At 40.8% G+C, this 26533-nt stretch overlaps 3 protein-coding genes and 1 long non-coding RNA gene across 7 annotated transcripts in view; 2 read left to right on the top strand and 2 right to left on the bottom strand.

Moving 5' to 3' along the window:
- Positions 1 to 94: 94 nt before the first annotated feature.
- On the bottom strand, positions 95 to 6774 carry cnga4 (cyclic nucleotide gated channel subunit alpha 4). 4 transcript variants are annotated; one of them, XM_029841521.1, is made up of 9 exons: positions 6655 to 6774; positions 4568 to 4737; positions 4336 to 4473; positions 4081 to 4182; positions 3905 to 4011; positions 2668 to 3251; positions 1695 to 1940; positions 1350 to 1515; positions 95 to 1210 (listed from the first exon to the last, which is right to left on the bottom strand). In XM_029841521.1, the coding sequence occupies exons 3-9, from the start codon at positions 4470 to 4472 to the stop codon at positions 441 to 443; spliced, it is 2112 nt and encodes a 703-aa protein (XP_029697381.1). In that variant the 5' UTR covers position 4473; positions 4568 to 4737; positions 6655 to 6774; the 3' UTR covers positions 95 to 440. The 4 variants fall into 4 exon arrangements, with proteins under 4 accessions (XP_029697381.1, XP_011605557.2, XP_029697387.1 ...); XM_011607255.2 differs by having other exon boundaries at positions 4568 to 4639; positions 6655 to 6727; XM_029841527.1 differs by having other exon boundaries at positions 95 to 1099; positions 4568 to 4639; positions 6655 to 6727.
- On the top strand, positions 5092 to 19788 carry fhip1b (FHF complex subunit HOOK interacting protein 1B). Its single transcript, XM_003961684.3, has 12 exons — positions 5092 to 5417; positions 7605 to 8084; positions 8934 to 9338; positions 9486 to 9716; positions 11853 to 12098; positions 12409 to 12576; positions 12787 to 12866; positions 12987 to 13156; positions 14160 to 15536; positions 15638 to 15816; positions 16187 to 16349; positions 16517 to 19788. The coding sequence occupies exons 2-12, from the start codon at positions 7956 to 7958 to the stop codon at positions 16807 to 16809; spliced, it is 3441 nt and encodes a 1146-aa protein (XP_003961733.2). The 5' UTR covers positions 5092 to 5417; positions 7605 to 7955; the 3' UTR covers positions 16810 to 19788.
- Positions 19789 to 21315: 1527 nt separating this feature from the next.
- Positions 21316 to 24386, top strand: hpxa (hemopexin a). The gene is given in 10 exon segments (NM_001032684.1): positions 21316 to 21425; positions 21528 to 21544; positions 21653 to 21730; positions 21817 to 21971; positions 22226 to 22379; positions 22492 to 22704; positions 22978 to 23073; positions 23331 to 23461; positions 23661 to 23808; positions 23931 to 24386. Coding segments are annotated over 10 exon segments (1278 nt in total). The 5' UTR covers positions 21316 to 21369; the 3' UTR covers positions 24161 to 24386.
- A 455-nt stretch (positions 24387 to 24841) lies between these two features.
- Positions 24842 to 26533, bottom strand: part of LOC115252006 (uncharacterized) — a 6200-nt gene continuing 4508 nt past the window's right edge. Inside the window, exon 3 of the long non-coding RNA XR_003890457.1 lies at positions 24842 to 25217. This is a non-coding gene — a long non-coding RNA (uncharacterized lncRNA). The remainder of the gene's footprint in view (positions 25218 to 26533) is intronic.

Here is a 26533-nt window from a genome sequence, read left to right as displayed (position 1 = left end):
CAGTGTATTGACAGAGACAGGCGATGAAGTGGTATTCACTCTTGCTGAAATTCAGCATTTTTACTGCACAAATTAAATTTGACGTTTTTAAAATAAACCTTTATTGTTGGTAATAAGTTGGTAATACCTGGGGGTACATAAGACAAAAAGAGAAGAAATTATTTTGAAATAAATAAAATAAAATTACTAAACCTGTAAAATTCTGGCAACTGATATTTTAAATTAATTTGGCTTTAACAATCACCACATTTATAACTTGTGATATCATACAAATAAGCCAGTGTGATGGTACAAATAAGCAAATCCTGATGGTGAGAATCCTCATCCATAATTTAACATGATGTGAACATGAGGGACCTTCAGTCACTATAATTGACTTGAATTAAGCAAAAATAAATTTTTAAAATTCCACTTTTTTTAAAAACATATATCACTAGGTTTTAATTTGTTTTCTCTTCAGATTTCTGTGTTTTCAATTCACATTCTTTCTCTTCACTTTCTCCTGAGCTCATTTCTGCAGGTTCCATCTCAGCCCCGTCGCCTTTTCCTAGCCTATCATTTCCATCCTCTCTGACAATCTTTCTAACATCTTGGTTTTGTTCATGAAACTCTGGGTCTTTCGACACACAACAATTGTCTACCTCTATTTTTCTGACATCCTCTTTTGTACTTGTAGTGCTCTGTCCATCACCCTCATTGAATACATCCTCTCCCTGCCTCTGTCTTTTCATCTTCAAATCTGAGGCCTCCCGCTCTTCCTCTCCCTCTGCCTCCTCTCTTTCCAACTGTACCTCCCCTCCCACCCCTTCACCTCTTCCCTGAACTCCTCTTGCATCTTCCTCTTCCTTTGAGAGGTCAGTATGTAATGCTGCCACCTCCCACTCCAGCTGCTCCACCCTGACCTGCATCTTGGCATTGCTGGACTCTAATTCTGCCATAAGCCGTGCCAGTTTTGTGTGCAGACTTTCCAGACTGCTCTCTAGTTTTTTTATTTTGGTTTCCACTGTTGCTGCCTCTCCTTCCCCTCCATCCCCATTCTCTTCAAGCATTCCCATCTTAGTCAGGATTTGTCGGCCCTTTTCTTCCAGGTGACGTTTGGCTGCAGGGAACTCAGACAGAACATCCATTAGGGCCTCTTTCGACAAGCTGAACAGGTCAGAGTGGCCAATGCTTCGGATATTGGCAGTGCGACGATTGCCTGACTTGTTACCTAAAATCACACATTTATTGATTTCTTTAAAAAAAATGTTGAGATCATCCATAAATCCATGCATGGGCAAGAGGCAAAAATACCCTGGACAGTGCAGGGCACTCAACCTATATTATCAAGGGAAAAATTTAATTTTCACCTTTGATGTTGATGATACTAATTTCTCCAAAGAAGTTTCCATCGCTGAGAACAGCAAACTCCGTGACCCCATCATCTGCCACCACTGCAAGCTTCCCTTCTTTGATGATGTACATTTCGTGTCCTACATCTCCTTTTTTGCAGACATATTCCCCTGGACTGAATACCTGCAAGGCAAAAGGCGCCAAGATATTGCATGCTTATACTTTACTTTCCTAAATGAAGCCCGTTCTGCATTGCTCTTTATAGCAGCCATTTTAACAGTTGTCCAAACAAAAGTGGAAAATTTGAGCTACTTTGATTGTTCAGCATTAGATGATGTCATTAACAGATGAACTCGGCTAACCTGGGGTGTGAGTTTAAGCACCAGCTCCTCCAGCAGACTTCTGTCACAGTTATGGAAGATAGTCACCTTGGAGAGCGTGGAGAGATGAACACTAACGGCAATCTCCGTCCTCAGGTGTAATGGAAGCTCCTGCAGGATTTCATTCTCTCGTATGATCTTTTTGTTGATGTGAAGGTGCTGATACCAGTTGTCTATACGATGTCGGAGTTCCTTACTAATTTGATGGCTGCTCAAATATGCCTTCACCTAAAAGAGAAGGGTAATAATAGAGGCATCTTATAAAGAAAATATTGAAACGATAACTAGTTGTGTTTAGTTGCAGTGTGTTAAAGTTTGTCATGATCAGCTCATAAACAGGGTCTCCCTGACATAGCATAAGGTTAGGTGTAATTATGGGATCAGATAGTCCTAGCTGCCATTTATATTGTATTATGTGGAGATTGGTATTATATTTAAGTGCTTTTCATTCATTTGGTTCTGTTTTCCTACTTTCTGTTACCCGTGTCTCATATCTTTCTTTGATCATCTTACCCTTATGTCAGCACTCTAAAAACCTTTCTCGTGTCTTATTTTTTTGAATGTTATACTGCTTCTCGTGTGGTTAAAGATGCCTATCTAACTGATCATATGTGTATGAACGTTAAATTACAGACATATTTCAAACTTTTTACCTGTATTGATTAACAGAAGTAATTGTGTGAAAGTTTATAAATATGGGTATGCAATTACATTTTCTATTCTTATGTAATGAGTCATCTATTCAATTTCAAATTCAATTTCCTCACGGGGATGAATAAAGTACATCTTAATCTAAGTTTAACAGCCAAGCAGAGGTCACTCTTTATGTGCAAATCTACTAACCTGTCAGGTGACCTGTCAGTGAATGACTACCAAAAACAGTCAGGTGGCTGTTTGTTAGTTGTGTGTGTTTGCATGTGTATATACACACACACAAATAAAAGGTCTTGGTTACCAGCTCATGGTTAGGGAAGAAGACATTGTCACGGTCCCTCAAGCTTGTGATGACATTTCCAACATTGCCAACAATGGATGCAAACACCAGAACAGCAATGAGAAGATCTGCAATCATAAACAAGTACTCGTCTTCCCTTTTTGGTAGCGGAGTGTCTCCTACTGTGGTGAAAATCTGTGCCGAGAACCAGAAGCAGTAAATATATTGACGGCGCAATGATGCAAACTCCGGGTTGGTGATATTAGGATACACCCAACGATCGCTTCCAAAACCAATGTAGCTGGAGAGTGCAAAATATAGGCAGGCATTCCAGTGGATCAGCACAAAGATGTAAATCATCAGCTTGGAGATGCGAAACGTGTTGGGGTATGATGTTCTTGTCTCCATGCGGTCTAGCGCCTCATTCAGTCTTGGCATCCGAAGAAGACGGTTGATTCTCACCAGGGGTGTTTGGATGCCAAACACAAAGTAGAGAAGGTCAGTGGGAATCAGGGATGCCAGATCTCTCAAAAAAGCTTTAGAGTGCAAGTAACGCTGCTTTAGCTGAGTTAGATCCTTGACCAGGATACCTTGATCTACGTACCCTGAAAAGAAAAACAAGGTCCATTACAGGACATTAATAATATAGTCAGACCTGGAAAATACACGCTAACAAGAAGAGCCAGAGAAAAGCCCCAACTTGATACACTATTTGCTTTAAGATATCCGTGATGAACATGATACAACTGTGCCCTCAAACAAATTAATGAAATTCTCATCAATTATCAATTTGAGATTATTATTTCTGCACTGCCATTCTTGTACATCTTGGTTCCACTTTGGGCCATTTCTGGGCATACTGGCCTTTCCCGTATTCAAACTAGTGTTGCAGGTAGCCTCCAGTTTCCTTCAGCTCCTCCAGGAATCAACGTTTATGAATACAAGACTTGCACAAGTAGTGTTGAGGATTCAGATGTAGGTAGGTTCAGAAAGACTAAAGTGACCCTCCAGCACTGCTGAGACAAGGCCCCTGCTCTCTCTGTTTGCTTGAACTGGATCATTTATATTTCTTGGAGGGCTATCTCACTTGTCAATATCCTTTCTTTATTTTATCATTTGGTCAAAAACATTGTTTGATTTTTTTTTATACAGAAACAAATCTTTCTATGTGAAGTAGGTTTCAGCTGTTTATGATAAGTCTGTACTATTTTTTATAATATTCATAATTAAATCAAAATGTGCAAAAACAAATACTTACCAGTATGAACAGTGATTATCATATCAACTATGTACATGAGGTCAGACAGGTAATCCAGTGTTAGCCACACAGGCAGGTAACTCAGTGCGATTGTAGTGAAACATGTCCTAAGAAAACAATCGGTTTCAATGAACTGCCACATGATTTTAGAATATAGGTATCAGATATGTTTGTACCTCAAAATGATGATCACAGAGTTGTACACAATGGGCAAGATCATAACCTGCAGCCAGACATAATAAAATTGCTCTGCTGGATCAACTAACCATTCTTTCCAGCTGAGGAAATGAGAAAGCAAAAACTATTATAATTGAGCATTTTTTTATTCACTCAATTTAATAAAGAAAATAAATATCCAGAACTGAGCAAACAGACAACATTTTTTTGCATGCATAATAACTTGTTTCCTGTTCCAACAAATAATTACTCACATGATATGCAGCATATGGATGGCGTTCTTATCATACTTTGCTACATTTTCAATAACATCCACCTTCTGCTTCTGTCGTCCTTTGAGCAGTCTCTGCCATCGGTTTCTTGTTGGCCTGGTGTCACTTGTATTATCCATTCTTGAAATGAGGGTACTTTATTTTGCAGTGAAATTGCCACTCTTGCACAGATCCCACACTTTATTCACTAGTAACTGACAAAAAAAAGCCCTACCTTGACTTACATCAAGCAATATGTGGATCGGTTCGCAGCATGTGGCCAGGTTGTGCCTGGTGATGCAGGTCTCTATGGAAGGACACAACAACAAATGTCAATCTCCCCTGGGAACTTACCTTCTTCTGAAGAACACACCATTGCTTAATTAGGCCTGCGATCTGAAGATGCTTAAGTGGGTGGAAACAAGATTTAGTGTAAACCAGTGATGTTGTTATTTAATACTTTAGCAGAGGGGGAGGTTATGTGACAGTAGGTGTTTGTTTGACAGCAAAACTCTGAAAGGTATGAATGGATTTGAGAATGGGCCAAAGAGCGATGATCAAATTTTGTTCCACAGATCAAATCCAAGTGGGCTCAGTAACCTTGCACTGCTGTATATGGGCTAACGGTTTGTATCTGAACAATGTATTCATCATATTCATTATTTAGATGGCAGCGTCAAAAAAAGGGCACATCTGTCACGGTATTCGTGCTCCGTTTGGTCACCTGAACCGCGTCACGAGCCCCGCTGGCTGAGTCAGAGGAGCGTGTGGGCGGAGTCAAAGTAAGATGGCTGCGGGAAAGAGTGTTTGAGACTCATCACTGGATGTTTATCCGACGCTTTGCAGGATGCACAGCAGCCCTACCTCCGAGCGGGCAGTTTGTTAGCTTGGTCGGCGCAGTGGCGCAGAGTTTGCAAGGTCTCTGTAGGCTACATGTGTTCAGCTTGTCTGTGTGTTTCTCTGACATTGTGGATTTATTAGCGGCTAGTCGTAAGCAAGCCACCAGCGCTAAGTTACTAGCAGGCAGCTAGCAGGTAGCTGTGGAAAGCTACGCCTTACATCTGGTACCTCTGAAGACACACACGGTGAGTGCCTGCGGATTTAAATTCACTTTTAAGAACTGACTGTGACGGACGTTTCTGCCTATTAACAGGTGATAGCTAAATTCCCTGATTTTTCATTGAGCTTCATATCACTTCGCCTTTGACGTGCCATGACTGTTTTCCGGCAAAGCCCGAACACAAGCCGCTGCGGTCGGTGACATCTATGTCATGATGGGGATATGATCTGGAAAACACTAATGCCCGTAACACTAGGCTTTAAAGAATCTTTACAGCTCCCTTCTTACCATCATTCACCTCCTAGACTGACAGGATTTGTGACCCATTTATGTTCATTTTAGCATAGTATGGTTTAATCTGGGACTGTACTGACAGCTTTAATTCAAGGTAGAACACAAAATGTTTATTTTCTCAAATGTTGCAGATCCTCAGACACATGATAATTGAGGAATTTTGTATTTTGTTAACTGTTGTCGCGCGTAGTATTTATAGGATCATGCGTTAAGTGTTAAATGGATGTTAAAAACGCGTAATTGTCCAGTAAACAGTGTTGAAAACAGTGAACAGTAATCAATCTGCTGTAAGAAAAACATATCCACACAAGTCTTAAATCTTATGTTGTTTATAGCGTACTAAACTGATTTGTTGAATTTGCTGAATGAAATGAGTGAGTGTTGTATGTGCTCCTGACACTGATAGACCACCAGCATCATTCAGACAGACAGATTTATTTGGTATTCCAGGTATTTCAGAACTATTTAAAAAGAAGACTGAGACAAATAAGCAGATGAAAGTTTCGGTCCTTTTCCCAGAGTCCCAGGAATCTGCCGCTATGTCCGTGAGCACACACAATGTTGCAGTAACTAGCACAGCCAATTGTATTACACACACATTAATCAAGCTCATTAGATGTTGCTAATATTGTGCAAATATTGCATGTCACTTTATATCCAAACCGCTGAAGCAAATACTCCTTTTTATTCAGCATGAATCAAGACTAAAGAATGAATTGAATACAGAGGACGAGGTGTAGCAGTCAGAAAATCCAACCCATGGGTGATGGTGTTTGGGAAGCAGTGTTCTTAATGATTCTTTATTTGTCAAGGTCATAGGTCATACTTTTCCCATTGACAATTTCGGCCCCAGACCTGTGTCCCCATCCAGGCAGGGGTGTCAACCACACTCATAACTATCCTATACGAGTCACACAGAAATCTTCAAACCCGTGTAATAAAATGTGCAGAAAACAGGTGTGACTTACTGTTTGTAATGAGTAAACAAGCCTCTCTCTTCTGAACGCCCTCGAGAGTTCAAGTCCCTGCGGTATGTGTGGGGTGAGAGGGTGTTTTCAAAATGCTTAAGGGATCCCACTCACACCCTGTAATTCTGTTGCACTTGTTGAAAACAATGACATCGTTTTGTGACACATGACCTATCAGAACACTCCTTCAGTTCCACAGAAATTGTGACAATAATAAAACGCTATATGTTTGAAAGTATTTGCACATTTACATTTTTTGCTGCTCTGGTAAATGGAATCTGAGTCTGAAATCAATAAAATGAGCTGAGCTGCATGTGAGGACTAACCTTTAGCAAACCTGGGTGCCTTTATTACTAGGTGCTAAAGCATGTGCTGAATGGAATCTGTAGTTGAACTTTGAACAGAGTTTAGCAAATTATTTATTATTGTTTCACAGTCAGGCAGCACGACCTGTTAGCATGTCTGACAGGCGTCCAGTTCATGTATGGAGGATGGGGATGTCTCTTAGAAAACAAGTAATAAAGCTTTTGGATTGTACTTAATGTTTTGATTCTTCCTAAAAATGGAATAATGTCATGAAATCATTCATTATTTAACAATGCATTGTATTTAGTTAGAAATGCTTTTTGAGACTTCTTGCACATCATGGTCCAGAGAGGAAGACATCCTATTAGGAAATATACACTTTATTGAGAAAACTTCAAAAAAGCTTTAGAATTAATTGTGTTGGGGATATAATACTGTATTATGTAAATTTCTTGCACTTTGCCCATCAATGTAGAAAAAGGTCCGGTCTCTCCAAATTTATTATGGTATACATATTCTAGCCAGGCATTCACCCTTACTTTGTTTTAACGTTTAGCTTTTGTGTTCCACTTTGAGGGTTGAACTGTGAAAGTTAGCCTAATTTAATCATCTCGCATGTTTTGTTTTCTTTGTCTTAACCACAGTGTGGCATACTCCGACCTGACTGGCTATGGGGTGGTGTTGGCTTCAGACTGGATGACAGGGTCTGCAGGGAGGACAGGGTCACATTGTTTCTGAAGCAACAGCGGACTTTTTCACTAAAGACTCCTCCACTGACCGACAGTGACAGCACCTCTGCACAAAGCTGACCTCCCCCCTCCTTCACCCTCCTTCCAGACAGGCCTTACCTCTCCTACTCCTCCTGACCTTTCCCAGAACATCCTTTTCTTTTTATCCCTCTGTCATTATACTTTCTCCTGTCTTCACCCCATTTTTCCCGGAACTCCTGTGTTAGAGTTCTTGTCATCGTTAACTGGCCTCTTGCTTGGCCCAGTATGAGTTGGATGAGCAGGTTGAACCCAAGGGGTCCTGGGAACCGACAGGGCCACAACGCTGCCGCCCCTGGGCCCTGCACTGCTGACCCAGAGACATGTCTTATGGTGTTTGAGAATCACTGGAGGCAGGTGAGTCATGTGGTGCACCCGTTTAATTTTATTCAGCATCTTATTTACCTGTGAGTTATTGTATTGCATTTTGCATTGTATTGTTTTGATTTTTTACGACAGTGTTGCAATTTTAGTAAAATGAAAGCTTAAAGCTATTTAGCTCTTCACAGGACTGACTTGACTCATGCTGTGTTTATAATGCTTGAAATTTTTTATTTTACTTGTAATTCTTTTCCTTTAAATTGTAATTCCAGCAATTTACACATTTATTGATATATGTAAAATATACACAAAGGTCCTATGTAAGGATTTATTTTAAAGTCTTTGTGCTTTGAATTGTAAAAAAAAAGTTTTTTAAATTTTATATTTCGATATCTTTAGTGTTCAACCCTTTTTAAAACTGTATTTATGTCAAATTTCATTTCATTAGGATAAAGTATCTATGAAGTATGGTTCATAAACTTATTTTCCACCACACTTCCTTTGATGTTAAGGAATTTGATAGACACATTTGATAGACGTTTAGACCTTCAGCTTTAAGAAAAACGTATGAAATATATGAACATTTCTATCTTGCAAGAGTTGTCAGAACAGACTGACCTGTAAATGGTATGCAGACATCTGCTCAATTGTGACATTTAAGCCAATTTGCACTATTTCTGGATATATATCATGCACCTTTATGCAGAAAACCTTGTCTTGCAAATTACATCCTCCTGCTTATCCAATGTAATTACACCCATAACTGATTACTCGGCAGTGAGGTCTAAGCTAATTATTGGATTTTACTTGATTGTTGCAGACATAAATTGTTTAATACTTTTGTGCTGATGTGATGTTACCGATTTTAAAAACCTCTTTGTACAGGTTTCATGGGTGTTGGAACAGCGTGAGCCTTCATCCTCCAGTGATGACCTTACAGCAGTGAGGAATCACACAGACCAGATGTTGTGTCTGCTGGCAGATGAGCAGCCGTCTGAGAGCTCAGATGGCGATGGCACCGTGCCAAACATGGGTCCTATACTGGAGTTGGTGGTCAGAAAGAACATTCTGGAGCGCCTGCTTCATTGGCACCTTCGCCGCGGCCTGGACTCGGAGAGTCAGGGAGCACTGCTGAAGCTGTTTGAGATGCTCATCGGGCAGTCCCAGCAGCCTCTCCTGCAGCACTCTGCTGTACTCCACCCTCTCCTGAGGCTACTGGGAGCTTGTGCTGAACCAGAGGTTGGCTGTCCAGCAGCGCTTGAAAACAGTCTTGTTCTGCTACTCAACCAGGTATGTTGACAAATTGCTAAGAATAATATTGTACCTCAAAACATGTGGTGTGGTGATTCACCTTTGGACATCATGTTGGACTATACAGTGACTGAATGAATCAATTAAACCTGCAAGGAAAATTTAGACTTTGCACATCCCCACCAGATCTGTGTGTCCATGGCCCGGCAGCCTGTGGTTCTTGAAAAGTTGTTCCAGGCGGCACCAGCTGAACAGTGCTCTACAAATTTTCTGATCTTCTCCCTGCTTGTGCCATTCATTCATCGGGAAGGAGCCATTGGACAACAGGCCCGGGACTCGCTTCTGCTGGTCATGGCGGCATCTGCCAGTCACGATGCTTTGGCACATTATATTACCGAGAACTCCTACTTCTGCCCGGTAAGTGAACGCGCAGGTTTTGCGTTTGGAGAGGATGTTATTGCACATTCCAAGTTTGCACTTCCTAGCACATATTGTAACACAGATTGTCTTCTTGTAACATGTCACCATGGAAGAATGTCAGACTTGCTGACTGACATAGAGGTTTTATTGTGAGGTCTAAAGAGTACTCGGAACAGTCATCCCGTGCCTGTGCTAAAATATGACTCCAGTATGCCATTTTTCATGTCGCACTGTTTATCAGTCCTTCCAGTATTTTCTGCAGGTGTGAAATACAACACAAACAAATCACAATTTTATCTTGCCTCTTTTGAGAGTTGCTTCTTCTTTGCCTTTTCCAATGGGAATAGGCTGAGGCATCACCAATTTATTTCCAATTCCAAATTGCATTGTATCTACCATTTAAACCTGTGTATAGTTCAGAACACAGTAGGGCGAGACAGGTGCACACATAGTGCATGTAAACAGATGATCTCATATATTGTATGGTGCATCAGAATAATGATTGATTGATAAGATGATAGGATTGATATTTTTCCCTTTTTTTTAAAATCATGTTGTATGTTTAACATGCACTCTGATACCATCACTAGCTGGTGGGAATAGACCCTTTTTAACTGGATAGTTGCGGCTGAATGTAATTGTTGACATGTGAATAATGAGTTAGTTCTGGATTTATGTGACCAGTGTCTTTGTAGGGGAATTGTGGCTTCCTGCAGTGCTTTATGCTCTGTTATGGTTCCAACACATGGTGGCACCACCGCCTCATCTGAATGCACTTAGTGTGCCACTACAGCTAAAATCAATGTTGGACTACATATTGAAATTTTGGATGTGTCACTTTTGTGTTAAAGCCTGATGTGAATAAATATTAAGGATTTACAATCATTTTGACACTAAGGCAGCTCAAAATGATCTTAACTCTAAGTTGTAGTCTGAAAATTAAATATAAAGAGTAGATGTGACCCTAATGCAATGATACAGCTTTAGAAATTACATTCCCAGTTATATTCCCAAAAACCTTTAAATTCATCACAAACATACACATAAATACCAAAAAGAGAAATTTAAGTGCATTTAAATGGAAAAAGAAAGTTGTTATATAAGAATTTTGTTGTTTTCCAAAAACATCCATATCAAATGTTTGGACAGACAACCTCAGGCTCAAACTCAGACCATGTTTGGACTTTCCCTCCCACCAATGAACAGATGTCTGCCTCTCAGTGTGATCCCTGGTTCTATTATGCTTGGCCAAGCTCCATTATCACTGGCTTGTAGTTTGTCATGTTAAATTGCAAACATACTTCAGTGTGCCCCGTTGTTGGAACAGTCTCGTACTGCTGCAGTTTCTAGTAGTAGGTGTGCGTCACAGCGTTAGTCACCACAGTATTGATCTTATGAGCTCAGGCAGCTGCATTTGCACGTCACATTTCTCCAGCCTCAGATAAATCCTTATTATGTCCATCCAAGTTATTGGGGTGATCAAGAAACCAATCAGGGTTCCCTATATAAATTCAAGTTTTGAACAATGTCATTTTACTGCAGAATATTTCTGCTTGACATCATCAACTAATGTGATTGTAACATATAAAGGTATCTATGGGCAACACACATCCCCACTAGGAGAGATAGAAAACAGGGGCAGAGGGAATGAAAAAAAAAATTAACTAGTGCAAGGTCACAACTTCTTGTCATGTTTTGAGTCTTTTTAACAAAGTTTTAGCTGCAGTAAACAAATGTGTTTGCTAAAATGATTTAATAAAGTAAACATGCATACTGTGCAGTACTGAATTAGCACGGTATGTTGCTTCCTGTCTGTCATGAGAGGCAGTGTTTACTTCGCTCCATTTTTACAGCATGCTGAATGGAGGAATGTTGCTTTAGCTATTCTCCTCCCCAAAGTTTTATTTTTAGGATACTCTCAGACTCTAAATTTTCCTCAGGTCTGAATGGATGTTGTGTGTGTTTTGTTAAGGATGTATTCCTGTCTGTTACACAGCGAATGCTGACTACTCTTACCCCACATGACCCTGACTGGAATGAGTTTCAGTCTTTGACCCAGTCTGTAGCCCAGTGACCTTGCTGGGTTTAAGAAGGAGCTGTTGTGTCCTGAGGCCTGTCTCTCTTTCTCTGCAGGTGCTGGCAACAGGTTTAAGTGCTCTTTACTCATCTTTGCCAAGGAAGATCGAGGTCCAAGGAGACGACTGGCATGCCTTGCGGAGGGAAGACTGGATGGGCGTGTCATCGCTTAAACTGTTCATGAACTCACTGGAGTTTTGCAATGCGGTGGTCCAGGTCGCACACCCACTGGTACGCTCCCAGCTCCTGGACTACCTCCACAATGGCTTTCTTGTACCTGTCATGGGTCCAACTTTGCATACGGTAGGAGAAGTAACTTTGGAACTGTTGATTGAGCGTGCTATTGTCCTGAGCTTTAACAGATGAACCACATAATAAATCTTTGCCTAATGTTATGTACCTGTGAAGGAGAAATTGTGTGTTTAAAGCAGAAAATTTATTTGTTTGGGTTATCAACCAGTTGAGAGTGACAGACATTAAGCATTACAAAACAGCTAAAAAGGTTTAAGAGTTGGAAATAAGAGGGGGAAATTGAACATGGGAATTTTACTAAGAAGAATTTAATGTTAGAATGGTTTGTACTTATTAATTATGCCATTTTTTGTGTTTGTAGTCATCATTGGATGAAATGATCGCCAGCACCGCCTACCTAGATCTTTTTCTACGCAGCATCTCAGAGACTTCCCTGCTAAAAACCTTCCTATGCTTTGTTATGCTACATCACCATGACAACGATACCATCCTGGACATACTACTGACACATATCAGTGGCAATTCAAGGGTATGAAATTTGATGTATTTGTGTTAGAGAGGAACTTCCCCTGTGTGTGGTTGGTGGTGATTTCAGTGAACCCACAAGTACTGTATCACACTTAATTTTCTAGTCTGTAAATCAGTCTGCAAGGACATTTTTTTCCTGAATGAATCAGTTTCAGTTTCATTCTGGCTCATTGGTTAGGAAATGATCAGTATTCATCTCTGTGTGTCACAGCTCTGTATGGTATCGTTGAGCCTCTTCCAGACTCTACTGTCCCTGAACTGTGAAGATGTCATGTTGCAGCTCATTCTCAGGTATCCATGCATCTCAGATTTGAATAGGCTCTTTTAATATGGATTGGATACATCCACTGGTTTCAATCATTATGGCAGTGTGTCTCATTTTTGTCCATACTTTTGTGTATTTGTTCTCAGGTATCTCCTGCCCTGTAACCATGTAATGCTGAGTCAGCGGCGTTCAATCAGGGAGACCGACATCTACGGAAAATCAGCTGACAAGTTTCTTTCACTGATCCCAGAGTGCTGCCGTTTGAATACAATGCCCTCCACTGAGCAGGAGGAAGATGGTGCGTTCTGGGGTAGAGGTGAGCAAAAACCATCACACCTGTTAAAAGTTTTTCTTTAAGAGAATTCAAAGGCACGTTTCTTTTTCTGGCAGTCACATGTGCTGCTTTGTTCATGTGCTGATGTCCATCTCCACACATTGAGGAAAATAATTTAATTAATGTGAGCAATACTTTGAAATCAGGCAATTACAAGTAGTCTTTTATTTTGTCCAGAATGGGACTGGTTGTCTGCTTTGTAAAAAAAAAAATACATTGTTGACACCATTACTCAAATTTGTTAATATGCGAGTTAAATATTTTTTGTGATTCATGTGTGCCGTACATGTGTGAACAAATAAGAAATATGTGGTTCTATGGGAATACTGGGCCCCCCTGGGCTGAGCATTGTTTGTGTATGTTCACAACAAGGGCACAAGTTGTCATATCCTTATTCCCTGTTCACACTACATGATTTTAGCCCCATTGGCTGGTCGTAGACTGGTTTTTGCTCTCCTCCCCAGATCGGGGTTGCCATGGGTCATTAGGTGCAAACACCTGAAGACGCCAGTCAGGTGGTTGGCAACAGCCCGACTCTGAGTCGCCGACTTAACCTAAATATCTGGAACACCAAATATCCAGATGTTTCGTGGTGACAGAATAAAGAGCTACAGCCAATGAGAGCAGAAACCAGGATTGCCATGTGGAGGGCTCCTTACAAATCCACGTTTGCAATGACAAATCTCAGCCTGTGCATTCCATTTGCACACTTCCTGTTTCACTTTTCACATGAGTTTTTAATACAAAACAACCTTGCATCCTGATTTTGATTTATGTAATTTTATGTAGATTTATCTAATGTAACTGCTCCTGTCACCAACCAGTCATGTGTGAACACTAAATCTCCCGACCAGATGACAGAGAATCGCGTAGTGTGAACAACAAGATGACAGTCGTGTAGTGTGAACAAGGCATTACGCTACGGTGTATTTATTTATTCTTGTACATGTTCTATAATCATGTTTTCTTCTCCTTTCTTATACAGTACTAAACAGCCCCAGCACAGAGTCTACTGGTCCTCTACGATCCAGTACACCATCTCGATTAGCATTCTTCATGCGGCAACAGAGTAGTGGTGGTGGATCAGGTGGAGGGGGCCCTTCTACCCCCACCAGTATGGAGTCACTGTATCCTGGTTCTTCTGGCTCCCACCCCCTGGCTCCTGACAGCCCCAGGCACCAATTGTGTACTAATATAGAATGTCTGGCCTGGAATTCGGGTTACCTGGAGTACCTCAAAGATGCCCGGCAGTGCATTGAAGTGTGCTCGTGGGCTTGTCGTGACTGGTCAGCACCATATGATGGTGAAAATCCATCCCCCAACACAGTTCTTCCACCTCCAAGACAATCCAACAACCCCTCCATGGCTATGTTCCCTGAACACTTCTCTGTGGAGCACAGGGAGGTCAGCAACACTCCTCCAGGCCAGCCAAAGGCAGCTATTTTGTCTGCCGGACGTTCTGAGTTTAACAGCTCAGACCTTGATAGTGGAGACTGGGATGTAACAATTGGCAAAAACAACTGTATCAGCCTTACGCCACGCTCCAAGAAACGAAGCCTACAGAGGGACGAGCTCCCCCCAAATCCCAATTGCACTCCCCCTTCATCATCTTCATTAACACCTTTATTGCAGAACCGCTCGACTTTATCATCAGCTAATCATATTCTGATGTGTTCCACAACTGGTGGTTCCCAGACAATGTATAATGGGACAACTGGGCAGGAGGAAACATGCTCAGATAACCGTGACAGGCTGGAGATAAAGAAAGCAAAAAGAGATCTTGAAGATCAGAAGGATCTAGATGAAAATGCAAATCAGAGTGGATCCCTTGTCACCTGCCTCTCACAGAGCTGTACCGCTGTACCCCAGGCTGTATTCAGCATGAGTGAAATGAATCCTTCGCTGTCACTTTGTACTAATCAGATTCCCACTCCAAACCCCGAAATAATGTCCAGCACTGAAAGCGACATATTAAACTCACACTCCACATCCACAGACACTGTAGACTCAAAACAGACCGAATCCGTGGAGTCTCTTATTCAGGAACTTTTAGAGGAAGCACCAGGAGACTCGCAACTTGGGGCAGATTCCAATGGCCGGGGCATCAATATTGAGGCCTTCACTCAGGAATTAAGTGAACTGGAGGACAGAGTGAAGGACTGTCGCAGAGCAGCCAGTCAGCAGGAAGAGCTCCCTGGAAATAGACTGGAGGAGGAACAGCAGCAGCAGCAGCAGCCGCCACCGCTGCCGCCTTCTGCCATGGCTCATGAGGTGAAACTGACAACTGACATCAAGGGAGGAGCCGATCCGCTCAGTAGTTCTGCTAGACTACAAAACCAAACTGCCTCTCAACCATACACAGGTGAGGCTACTCTATTAAATAGTCAAATGCTACATTCATTAACTAGCTTAAAAATTTCTGGTCCACAAGTAGGCCAAAGATAATTTTCTTTCTGTTTCTAGGTCCATTTATGGTGGTACTTTTAACCAAGCTGGAGAACATGCTTCAAAATTCATTGTATGTCAACATCCTGCTCACGGGCATTGTTGCTCAGCTGGCCTGCTATCCACAACCTCTGTTACGCTCCTTCCTCCTCAACACCAACATGGTCTTCCAGCCTAGTGTGAAGTCACTGATTCAGGTACACTGATACAAAATCCGATCATTGTTACTGTGTCAGCAACTTTATTCCCTCTTTAAAACATTGTCATATAAACATATTCTCCAATGTGTCAGGTGTTATAGACACATACGGTGGTGTGTCTTGACATATAGACTTTGCACACCAGAAACTGATAACATGTTTGTCCAAAAGCAAGCCTGATGCATTGGCACAAAACCCTGCTGTTTGTAGGTTAGATGGAATCCCCTTCTGATTAGTTCTGGAGAAATGTCTAGTGCTGTTTCACATCTAAGGTGGAAATAGTAGCCATTAGCGCACAGGGAGCATGTTTATTGTTCCAAGAAACCCATGATTGGATGCATTGATGGATTTTTCCAACTCACCACAGGTCCTTGGCTCAGTGAAGAACCGCATTGAAGTCTTTGCAGCTTCCCATGAGGACTTCCCAGGCATGTTGAAAAAAGCCCAACAGTATTTGGTGGCCAGAGGGAAAGTGGACCGCAGTGATGGAGGAGTAGGAGTTGCTCCGCTACGACGTGCTGATTCACTAGGTAAATATGAGTGTATTATCTTATAGAAACTGTCTTGGGACCAGTTTGCTTTTTACGTATATACTTAAGAGCAAGCAGCAATCTGATTTATACAAACAGCCCTGTAAGGAAAAATAGAGGTCCAATTCATTTAACATCTTGTACTATCTCTTGTGTTTGTGCTCTAGTAAAGAGCCGCAAATCATCTATCGGAGACCTGATCCTTCGTCACACCAATAGCCCAACCCGGGCCCGGCACGCTGCTCAGTTAGCCCTCAGCCAGTCGCTGCACAACACTCTGTTCAGGGGCAGTGCAGGAAGTCGTGCCAGTGGCCAGGAGAAGCAAGCCGAGGTGCTGCGAGTCAAAAATGCCGTCTACTGTGCCATCATCTTTTGCGAGTTCCTCAAAGAGCTTGCCGCCCTTGCTCAAGAGCACGCCGTCACTCTGCCTTTTTCTCATAGCCAAGGTGCAGAGGAATAGATAGTTAAACCCTCAGGCTCTTGGCTTCACTTGCTTATTTTGTAAATATATAAATACGCACTGAAACTTTACTGTCACTAATGACAGGAATGAACAAAGTGAGAACAAAGACTTTTCTTTTTTACTAGAATCATTCTGGGCTGACCTGTAGGTTTTCTCATCGGTAAACTTGGCATTGTGCATATCATGTACGGTATTATATTTAGATTCTATATACAGGTGTAATACAGATGGTAATGTTATTGGAAAGCTTGTACCTACACATACAATATGGTACAATATGACTGCAGCAGATTTAAAAAAATGGGTGCATGTAGTGGTGATAGTTTTAATGTGTAAAAGAGAATTCTTTTCCTTAGAATTCTAATTGTAGTCCAAAACAGGAAACAAAGGTCAGTCAACAGTGAACTGATGCAATAGTCTTTGTTCACATTCAAATCAAATCAAAAATGACGTGGCTGGAGCACAGCGCTGTGAGACAGTGACAGGGTCCCTTCCTGTGAATCAGCTTAACATTTTTGGACATTGTGTTTAGTTTGAAATGTGTATTTTTTTAAAAGATGCACCATTTTGTAGGCAATAGCAAGTTTGTCATTGCATTTGAATTAAGGTGACCCAGGTGACATAGGACATCACTGCCTCCCCAGTCATCCCTTTTTATCTGTTATTTACTTTAATGATAAAAGTAGAAAGGGAATGGATACAGCTACTTTTGGTGTTTCTTTCATTTTTCCTAGTTTTTTTTAAAGGTCCTGATAAGCAAATCAATATTTTCCTTTATGCATTTCTGTTGTGGATGTGACAAATATATTTAGTTTTTCTGAGCTAGTTAAATGAAAGGAGTGTGTCTAAATGAAACTGGCTGACTGTACATTCAGTTGCACTGACTGGCACTTAACAAGTTGCTATGTGGTTAACTAACACGTTTTGTAACACACAGTGACTCCTGCTATTTTTAGGCATCATCTGTGAGGATATCAGTGCCTGTTATTTATTTTACTGGTTCGGATATTTCAAAGAACTTCACTATTCAGTTCCATTTAGGTAATTTTTTGTATCGGTTAATAGTTTTCTTGTTAATTAGCAAATCTCTCCAGTCGTATTTGTTGCAAAACCTTTGGTTTACCTACAGTCACATTTGCTACACTAAGTCCTTACTATAAAATAATACTGACAATGAGAGAATGTGACATTACTACTTATTGATTTCAGTTTTTTTTATATACAATTGCAGTGATCTGACTGACATTTCTTCCCAGCCCTAGTTAAAATATTTCTGACTTTCAAAAACCTGGATTTTTGCACATTGTTATTGTCATTCATTGTCAGTACTGTCGTGACCTTGTACAGATCTATTTAGATCTATTGATCCTCTCTAGTTATGTGTTATAAGGAAAGGGAAGTTTTACTCTTTATAATGCTACCTGTCCTTTGGTTATAGCTCATTATGTTTTGTATTTTGCTGTAAATCACCTAGATTCTGCAAGAGTCCATTGATGAGAAGCTCAAGTGCCAACATGATTTGGATAAATGTAGCCATAGTCGCAATTGAACCACTTCTGACATCAGTGGCAAAGGGAAGAAATGTGTAGCCCTCAAGTTTCTCATGTTTGTTTCCTAATATGGCTAATATGATGGTATAGTCAGAAAAGTGTAAAATTCTATCTGTAATCTTCAATCGGCCAATCTAGATTTTGTCTTCTAGTCTTTAAACCTGCAAATGTTTAGGATATGATGTCAAAGGTAGGCCATATTTAGGGAAACTAGTGTATGCACACCTGAGGCCATCTGCTGTGCATACAATGCCCAGTAGTGCTTTGTTAATTGTCCAATTTCATGTGATCCAGTCATAATTAAGTAATGATTTTATTACAACCGTTAAATATTAGACATGCTTCTAAAGAGTCGGGTGCCATTACCTCATGCAGCATTTGTAGTATTTTTAATATTGGAAAACTAGTTTGTTGGTGCTACGCCACTGTCAGACGGTCAATCTCTTCTCCTTATCACTCTTATCCTCTGAAAGCCCGTTAAAATGCCAGTCCAATTTCATTTGAAAGGTTGAGGTGCGTTGGTGGTTCCTTAAGAAAAAGGGAGTTTTAGAAATGTTGTATTTCATACATATCAACTAGTAAATGAAACTAGTGTTTATTTCCTGCCAAGCCTCAGAACAATGAAAGACATGATTTAGACAAATAAGATGGAACCAAGGGAAATTAAAATTGTCATCAAATTATGTGCTTAACATGTATTCAAAACAGGGTTTTTGTTTTTGGTGCCACTTGAACTTGTAGCTGTAGAAGCATGCCCCTTTTTGTGTGTTAAGGAAAGATGCATCTGAATATTACAATGAATTTGTCAATGTAATGAAAACAAAATGACGTTTTCTTCACTCTTCTTGGATTTGGATTTAAAATTGTAAATTTCAATTTTGGGAGTGACATAATTGTAACAAAAAGCTCCTTTAAAAGAACTGCTTAAGTTAGTTGGAAATGTCATATGCACATTAATTTAGAATACATTTCATGTAAATTGAAGAGATATCATATATGTTTATACAGTCCTTTATCTTGATTTCTGATCATTTTTGCCATACATTGTCTTGATTTCTAATGCCTATAAGCTCCCATTGTTATGTACAGTTATTCTTGTTCACTTTTTTTTTCTTCAATTGTTGATTTTGATTTTGTCCCCTGTGATCTATGCAACATGCACTGATGAACGCTGTAAGTAGAGAGCTGAGGCTTAAACATGGGAGATACTGTAAAAAAAAAAATCATGTTGCACGTGCACAGTAACAACCAACGGGATGAAATGGAAATAATGCTAAAAATTAATGTAATGATTCATGTCTGAAATATTTTTCTAGATTTTGAAATCACAAAAACTGACAAAAATACAATGTGAGAAGGTTGTGAGAGCAAACACTACAAGGGGATTTTTACAATTAATTTATAAATTCTTTGTATAGCAATATCACATTTGTCTCTGTCTTTATTTGTTCTCTTGTGAGTAGTGTTGTAATTGAGGATAACTCATCCGTCCAGCAACAGCTGTCCGCTCTTGTCAGTCTCCTATCTTGTTCCAAGCACTTTACCTTTTCTTTCTGGCGTCCACACCATCAAGATATCATTTGAATCATCTAAAATGAGCATTAACAAATCTGGCATGGCAAATAAATGATAGAATTACTGGAGCGGTAAGTTGGGTTTGTATTTGCAGAATATAATCAAAGGAGAGGAAGTCAAAATCAGACAAAAGCTGATATAAATGATCATTAGGAAGCATTAGTTCTTGTGTTTACAGAGGTGGTTGAGCATCCAAAAATGCTGCGATTACAACTTCAAGCTGGAATTTGGTTTTTTCCCTTTGACTTTCCGTGGTCTTTATAAAAAAGAAAGTGGTTCATGGGGCGAGACCCTGGACAAGCTGCCAGCTCATGGCAGTGGTCCACTACATCTGATAACCCCTCTCCCCACCCCCACTATAGCCCCACACGTGTCCCTGTGTGCTCTGTCCACGCAACTCTCAAGATTGGTCACGTCGTGTAGATTGTTCTCGAATGTCAACAGTTGAAGGGCAATAATCCAGTCCCTGAGTTCAGCTTGGTCGAATCGTGTCCGTCCGTCCGTCCGTCCGTCTGCGGAGCCTCACTAACATTTTCATCTCTCAGGCCCTGAATGCAGCACCTACAGACATTTCTATATTGCATCTGGAAATTACATTTTTTGTGTTGAAATTGAGCAGAGGACACATAAAAATGGCAAACAATGACTCACCAGCTTTTAGTAAACAACAGCCTTATTACACAAGATTAAACCGGAGACCTTTGTTTGCCCCTGAAGGGCAGTTATATACTTAGTCCCCCATATACCAAATATTTCTTTAACGACACAATTGGGGTATACAGGCTACTCTGTTAATTATCCAACATGGTGCAAATATTATACGAGACTTTATTTTAGCGCCAGCGCAGTGGTTATTTCTTTATTTCTGTATTGTTGGGGCACTGAGGTTGAAAACAGAATGTGAAGTAAATTAATTCGTTAAACACTTTTAACTTCCCCTCAGCAAAAGTATTGAATGTTCATCCGTGGTGCACAAAATGTACGTGCTGCCTCAGAGTGGCGCTCGTGTTTGGCTTTGTTTCTCTTTAAATAATGAGTATACGTGTGTTTATAGTCTGACAAAAAGAAATATTTTGAATATTCATATTTTTGAAAGATCCTCCTCCAAAAAAAAGGCATAAACATCAGCCTAGATGAGCCTTGCTGGGTTATCAAACCCACCTGTATTGATCCCATTTCCATGGCTGCAGGTGACCTATTTGATTTTCTATGAATTTACTGGCCACTGGGGCATTTACTCGTACTCTCTGTGCCATAGCTCATCATGTCAAACATGCTGGGGTGGTCTTAGGCCATCGCCACTCGGGTTATCCCATCCGCCCCCTCCACCCATGTATCACAGTATGGTATAAAAGGCTGTCGCCTCAGGAGCCAGGTCAACCTAATCCCCGGTTAGCTCTGTCCAGGCCTCTTCAGTGAAGGACAGGAAGCAATGAAGCTGCTCACCCAAGTGCTCTGCCTGGCCCTGGCTGTGACATGGGCTCATTGGTAAGTGTTGGTCCTGCTGATGCATCTGATCCATCCAACTCAACTGTCTTAAAGGGATTGGAAACACAATATTTTATGTCTTTTCTCCTTCTTTCCAACCAGTAATAGCCATGCCTCAGGTGAGAGAAATGCAGTCCTACTTTAACTTATTCTTCTGACATTAGGGTGACATAGTTGATGAGTGTGTATATTTGCATGTTTATTTTTGAACTGGTGCTATTCTGCAGCTGTACTTGATCGTTGCCTGGGTCTGGAGATGGACGCTGTGGCAGTCAATGAAGTAGGAATCCCTTACTTTTTCAAGGGTGGGTGCACGTGCCGCACACCGGAGGCCAACACACACTAGTTTCTGATCCATTTTAAAGCGGCTGTTTTCTGTTACACCTCCCAGGCGATCACCTGTTTAAGGGTTTCCATGGCAAAGCAGAGTTGTCAAATGAGTCCTTTGCTGAGTTGGATGACCACCACCACCTGGGCCATGTGGACGCTGCTTTCCGCATGCACTTTGAGAACAGCACCGACCACGACCACCTGTTCTTCTTCTTGGTACAGCTCGTATTTCTGATTGATGATATTTGGGGCTCTATGGTCATTTAATGATCCACAATGATGAATGAATATTTATATTTTGTTTCCCTGTAATAAAACTTAATGATAACTGTGACTTTGCAGGTCACATGTTGCACTAGAGCTGAAGTTGAGCTTTCTTAAATGTTCTTGCTGTACTAGTACAGAGATACATACAATGAGGTAGCTATTAGTAAAAACTACCTTTTTGGGTGTGTTACTCTTTAATACAGGACCACAGTGTGTTCAGCTATTACCAGCACAAACTTGAACAAGGCTACCCCAAAAAGATCTCTGAAGTTTTCCCAGGAATCCCCGACCACCTGGACGCTGCCGTGGAGTGTCCCCATCCAGAGTGTGAAGAAGACTCTGTCATCTTTTTCAAAGGTGTGTTCTTAGAGTGCACGCTGCAAGAAAACCATTTGTTTCATCTGATCTTAGAAAGCAGAAATCTGATGGCTTTTTAAAAAAAAAAGATCTCTTCCTCTTTTTTATGCAGGAGATGAAATCTACCACTACAACGTCAGAACTCAGGCTGTAGATGAGAAAGAGTTCAAAGACATGCCAAACTGTACGTCCGCGTTCCGCTTTATGGAACACTTTTACTGCTTCCACGGACACATGTTCTCCAAGTTCGACCCCAAAACTGGGGAAGTGCTGGGCAAATACCCCAAAGAGGCCCGGGACTACTTCATGAGATGCGCCAAGTTCAGTAAGTCTTTTATTAACCACACTTATAAGGACATTTTCTTTACTGGTATATATAAGTGACAAATCGATATCTGGGTAATTCATCTAAACCCTGGAGAGTTTCTACTCACCACCCAGTGTCAGTGAATAGTAGCAGCACTCATATGTTGTATTCATTTGTTTTAATGATTAAGTAGCTACTAACGAATAATAACAATGAATTCTAACTGTACTCCGTTCCAGCACCAGCCACTTATTGTATTTAGTGTGAGCATTTTGCTTGTTTATGGTTCAGGTGAAGAGAGCGATCCTGTGGAGAGAGAGCGTTGTAGCCGCGTTCACCTGGATGCCGTCACTTCTGATAACGCTGGAAACAAGTACGCCTTCAGAGGTGCGATTTGAAGACATCTACTTCTTCAGGAACAGTTCCCATGCTGGTTCCAGCTTTTGTACACTGCCCAGAGCTTCAGACATGTTGGTCTGCAGAATATTGAACTTGGGAGCAGCAGTAACCAAATACTTCTCCTTAATTAAAACTAGATTTTGTTTTAGATTGTGTTGTCATTGATCGTCTATCACGAGAATCCTCATTTGTCTTTGATTCTGGGTATTAGTGCTCCTCAGTCCTGAACCATCTTTGCTCTGCAGGCCACCATTTCCTCTTTAAAGAAGAAGCTAATGACACACTGAAAGCCGACACCATTGAGAACGCCTTCAAAGAGCTGCACAGTGATGTGGATGCTGTTTTCTCCTACCAGGACCACCTTTACATGATCAAGGTGAAAAGCATGGAAGCAACGCACACACACACACACACACACATGCACACACACACACACACACAAACATCCAGTACCCATAAATATCAGTGTAAGTCAGTGTCTAATGGTAAATTAACTGGCACCTCCTCATTAGACCAGAGAAACATGACATTTCTATGATGTGATTATTACTTCTTACTTTTTTATGTCCTGTCAGAATGATAAAATACATATCTATAAAACTGGAACTGCACACACTCACCTGGAGGGTTACCCCAAACCCCTGAAGGAGGAGCTGGGAATCGAAGGCCCCATTGATGCTGCGTTTGTCTGCGGGGATCACCACATTGCTCACCTCATCAAAGGTAATAATTATCATCAAAACCTTGAAATTAAAGTCCAAATGAGCAATGATGAATGAAAAGACACTTTTTTACAACGGCCCATTCATAGAGGCAATCCCACTTTTCTCTTGTGTGTTTCCCAGGTCAGAAAATGTATGACGTTGATTTGAAGTCCAGCCAGCGTGTCGCAGATAATGAGCGCCCAATTTCGCTCTTCCAGAAGATCGATGCTGCCATATGTGATGGTGAAGGGCTGAAGGTGATCGTGGGCAACCATTACTACCACTTTGACAGCCCTATGCTATTTATAGCTGGGAGGGCCCTCCCTGAACAGCGCAGGGTATCTCTGGAACTGTTTGGCTGTGACCATTAAGATGTCAGGCTAACAGGGTAGAACTCTTGACAACAGCTACAACAACAAGCCGTCAATATAATAAAGCACCTCTGCCATCAAAGGGCTCAGCTGATGCAGTATATCGTGACACTTGCCAACCTTTGCCAGTTTTACTTCTTTCGTCCTGTTTGAGCTTTGTGGTTTATGTGATTCTTCCTTTTGTGCTGTTGTTTGAAAGAACAGAAATAAACAAGGTTGAAGGTTGATATGGAATGTATCATTTGTGCAGCAGGTTCTCTGATTCATACACTCAGAAGAATAGAGGATTTTTTCTGGGGACTTTGGGAAAGATGGAGAACAAATCTACATTTAAAATACAACATAATGAAAGGAAATCAAGCAAAATATAAAACACAACCTCACATCTTATTTTCCATTATGTAGCGTGACATCTCTCGACCTCGATCTATGCCAACGCATTATTTAATCATCCAATATAAGCGACCTCCTCGTGTTTGACTGACTTCTACTGTTTTTGACCACTAGAGGGCACAAGAGTCACAGCCGTGAAGCTTTTCTCGCGTCTCTCCACCGGGGAAACACAAGCGTTTCTGGCCTGAGGTTGTTCTGAAATGCGATATAGCAAACAGGTCCAATTCAAAAGAAGTGACACGATGAGTTTATTCACTATATAACGTTCAGATTAAACAGATATACACAGAGCTATCCAATTATCCTTAATAAACAGGCAATCTTGATTTATGTGATCCAGTCACTTTACACCTGGATATTAGAATGTGTAGCTTCCTAAGTTATTTAGTTTGTTAGTTACATTTTTATTTGGTCAAAAGCTCAGAAAAGTTGCTAAATCTTGAGCACAAAATCTAGATTTTAGTTACAATAGTATTTACAGATTACATAGTCCCCAGCATGGTTCCCTCTGCAGTGTTCACTGATTCGGCCTGGTGTCCGTGCACTGTTGTGCCTCATGCTGCTTTAAACTGAAGCAATGGGGTGATCTCAGCTCCATGACGGTGGCTGAAGTTTGTGAAAGCAGCATCCTTCAGTGCCCCAGACAATCCCTCATTTCACCCAGCTGTGATGACAAAACAGAGGAAGGGACACTGAGGCCGTTCACCAGCCCTGCATGATGCCATAATGGACTACACAGGCTGGGAGGACGCATACAATGTATAACGCCTTTGATGAAAACCCGGTCTGTGGATGAAGGCGATGTTGGTTCATTCTTAATAAATGATTAAAGAGGACTCACACATAGTTTATTATTGTAGACTGATGATTCTGACAGGTAGAGGAGAAAAGATCAATTGTGTGATTATGCCAGGCAATACCCACAAGGTGAAACAACCAAGCTAAAGGCAACGCTCACACAAAAGAACATGGAGGAGATCCACACATTGTTAAAGATGAGGCTCACCAGGGGCAGCAAACATACGAGGAGAACGTGGAAGACTAAACATGAAACCTTTGGCGTCGGGCTGCAACTTCATACTTTCATTTATACAGCATGCATATTGAATAGCACAACAGCACAGAAGATATATAAATAGTTTGAATATTCTAGCCATACAGTATTTTTAATGGTGATCAGTGTGATCGTGGGACAGTCTCCTTCTTTGAACATTAAAGTTTCACCATCAACCGTTGACCTGTGGCCTTGGATGTCCAGCAGAGTGGACGGTGGCTCAGAGAGCTTCGCTTAAACTACCTGTTCTAGTCAAATAATATTGATAGATTTTATTTAAAAGCACCTCTGATGACTCTCGAGGACGCGGTCATGATGAGTAAAATAAATAAAACCTGATTGAACCATGGAAACAAGTACTGAAGCATTGAAAAAAATTATTATATAAAATGAGTTTCTGAAGAGGTTCTGACTGTAGATTTGAATATGAGGAGATAATTTGTGTTACAGAGGTCAGACAGGAGAGAGTTCCATGAAATTTGCTTACGCGTGCATCTCAAGAAAGAATTCCCCAGACTTAAAGTCTGAGTGATGAAGATTGATTTGATTAATGTCTAATCAGAATAACAGCTGAAGGCTCAAACGTGCTCATGTTGAGCTGCAGAATCAGGTGGCAGGTAAAGATCAGAATTCTGTTTGACTCCAGAAATCTCAAGACAATTTAATTCAATTATCTGAAATAATAGCAAACATTAATTGACTACTTTTCATTAAATTTTCAATCCGTTTTGACAACTACAAAGTTCATGAAAACCTACCGGAGCTCTTGACTTTTCAGACAATTTCACTAAATCTGCTTTTGTGAGGATGAAATAAATACATATAAGAGAGAATGGATCGGATATTTCACAGCATGTAGATGTTACATTTAATTTGCAAGTTTTAATTTGAGAATATAATTATAAAGAAAAGAATTCTGAAAATTC

This window comes from Takifugu rubripes, chromosome 1 (genome assembly GCF_901000725.2).
Source record: "Takifugu rubripes chromosome 1, fTakRub1.2, whole genome shotgun sequence".
In the NCBI taxonomy this organism is placed as follows: Eukaryota; Metazoa; Chordata; class Actinopteri; order Tetraodontiformes; family Tetraodontidae; genus Takifugu; species Takifugu rubripes.
This window is presented reverse-complemented; position numbering and strand designations above follow the sequence as displayed.

Excerpts from the sequence above, each read along its gene's own strand:
- cnga4 (XM_029841521.1), bottom strand. The coding sequence starts at position 4,472 with ATGGATAATACAAGTGACACCAGGCCAACAAGAAACCGATGGCAGAGA. Across the intron at positions 4,183-4,335 it reads ATCCATATGCTGCATATCAT|CTGGAAAGAATGGTTAGTTG; the intron begins GTGAGTAATTAT and ends TCATTTCCTCAG. Across the intron at positions 1,211-1,349 it reads TAGTATCATCAACATCAAAG|GTAACAAGTCAGGCAATCGT; the intron begins GTGAAAATTAAA and ends GTGTGATTTTAG.
- fhip1b (XM_003961684.3), top strand. The coding sequence starts at position 7,956 with ATGAGTTGGATGAGCAGGTTGAACCCAAGGGGTCCTGGGAACCGACAG. Across the intron at positions 9,339-9,485 it reads TTGTTCTGCTACTCAACCAG|ATCTGTGTGTCCATGGCCCG; the intron begins GTATGTTGACAA and ends CATCCCCACCAG. Across the intron at positions 13,157-14,159 it reads TGGTGCGTTCTGGGGTAGAG|TACTAAACAGCCCCAGCACA; the intron begins GTGAGCAAAAAC and ends TTTCTTATACAG.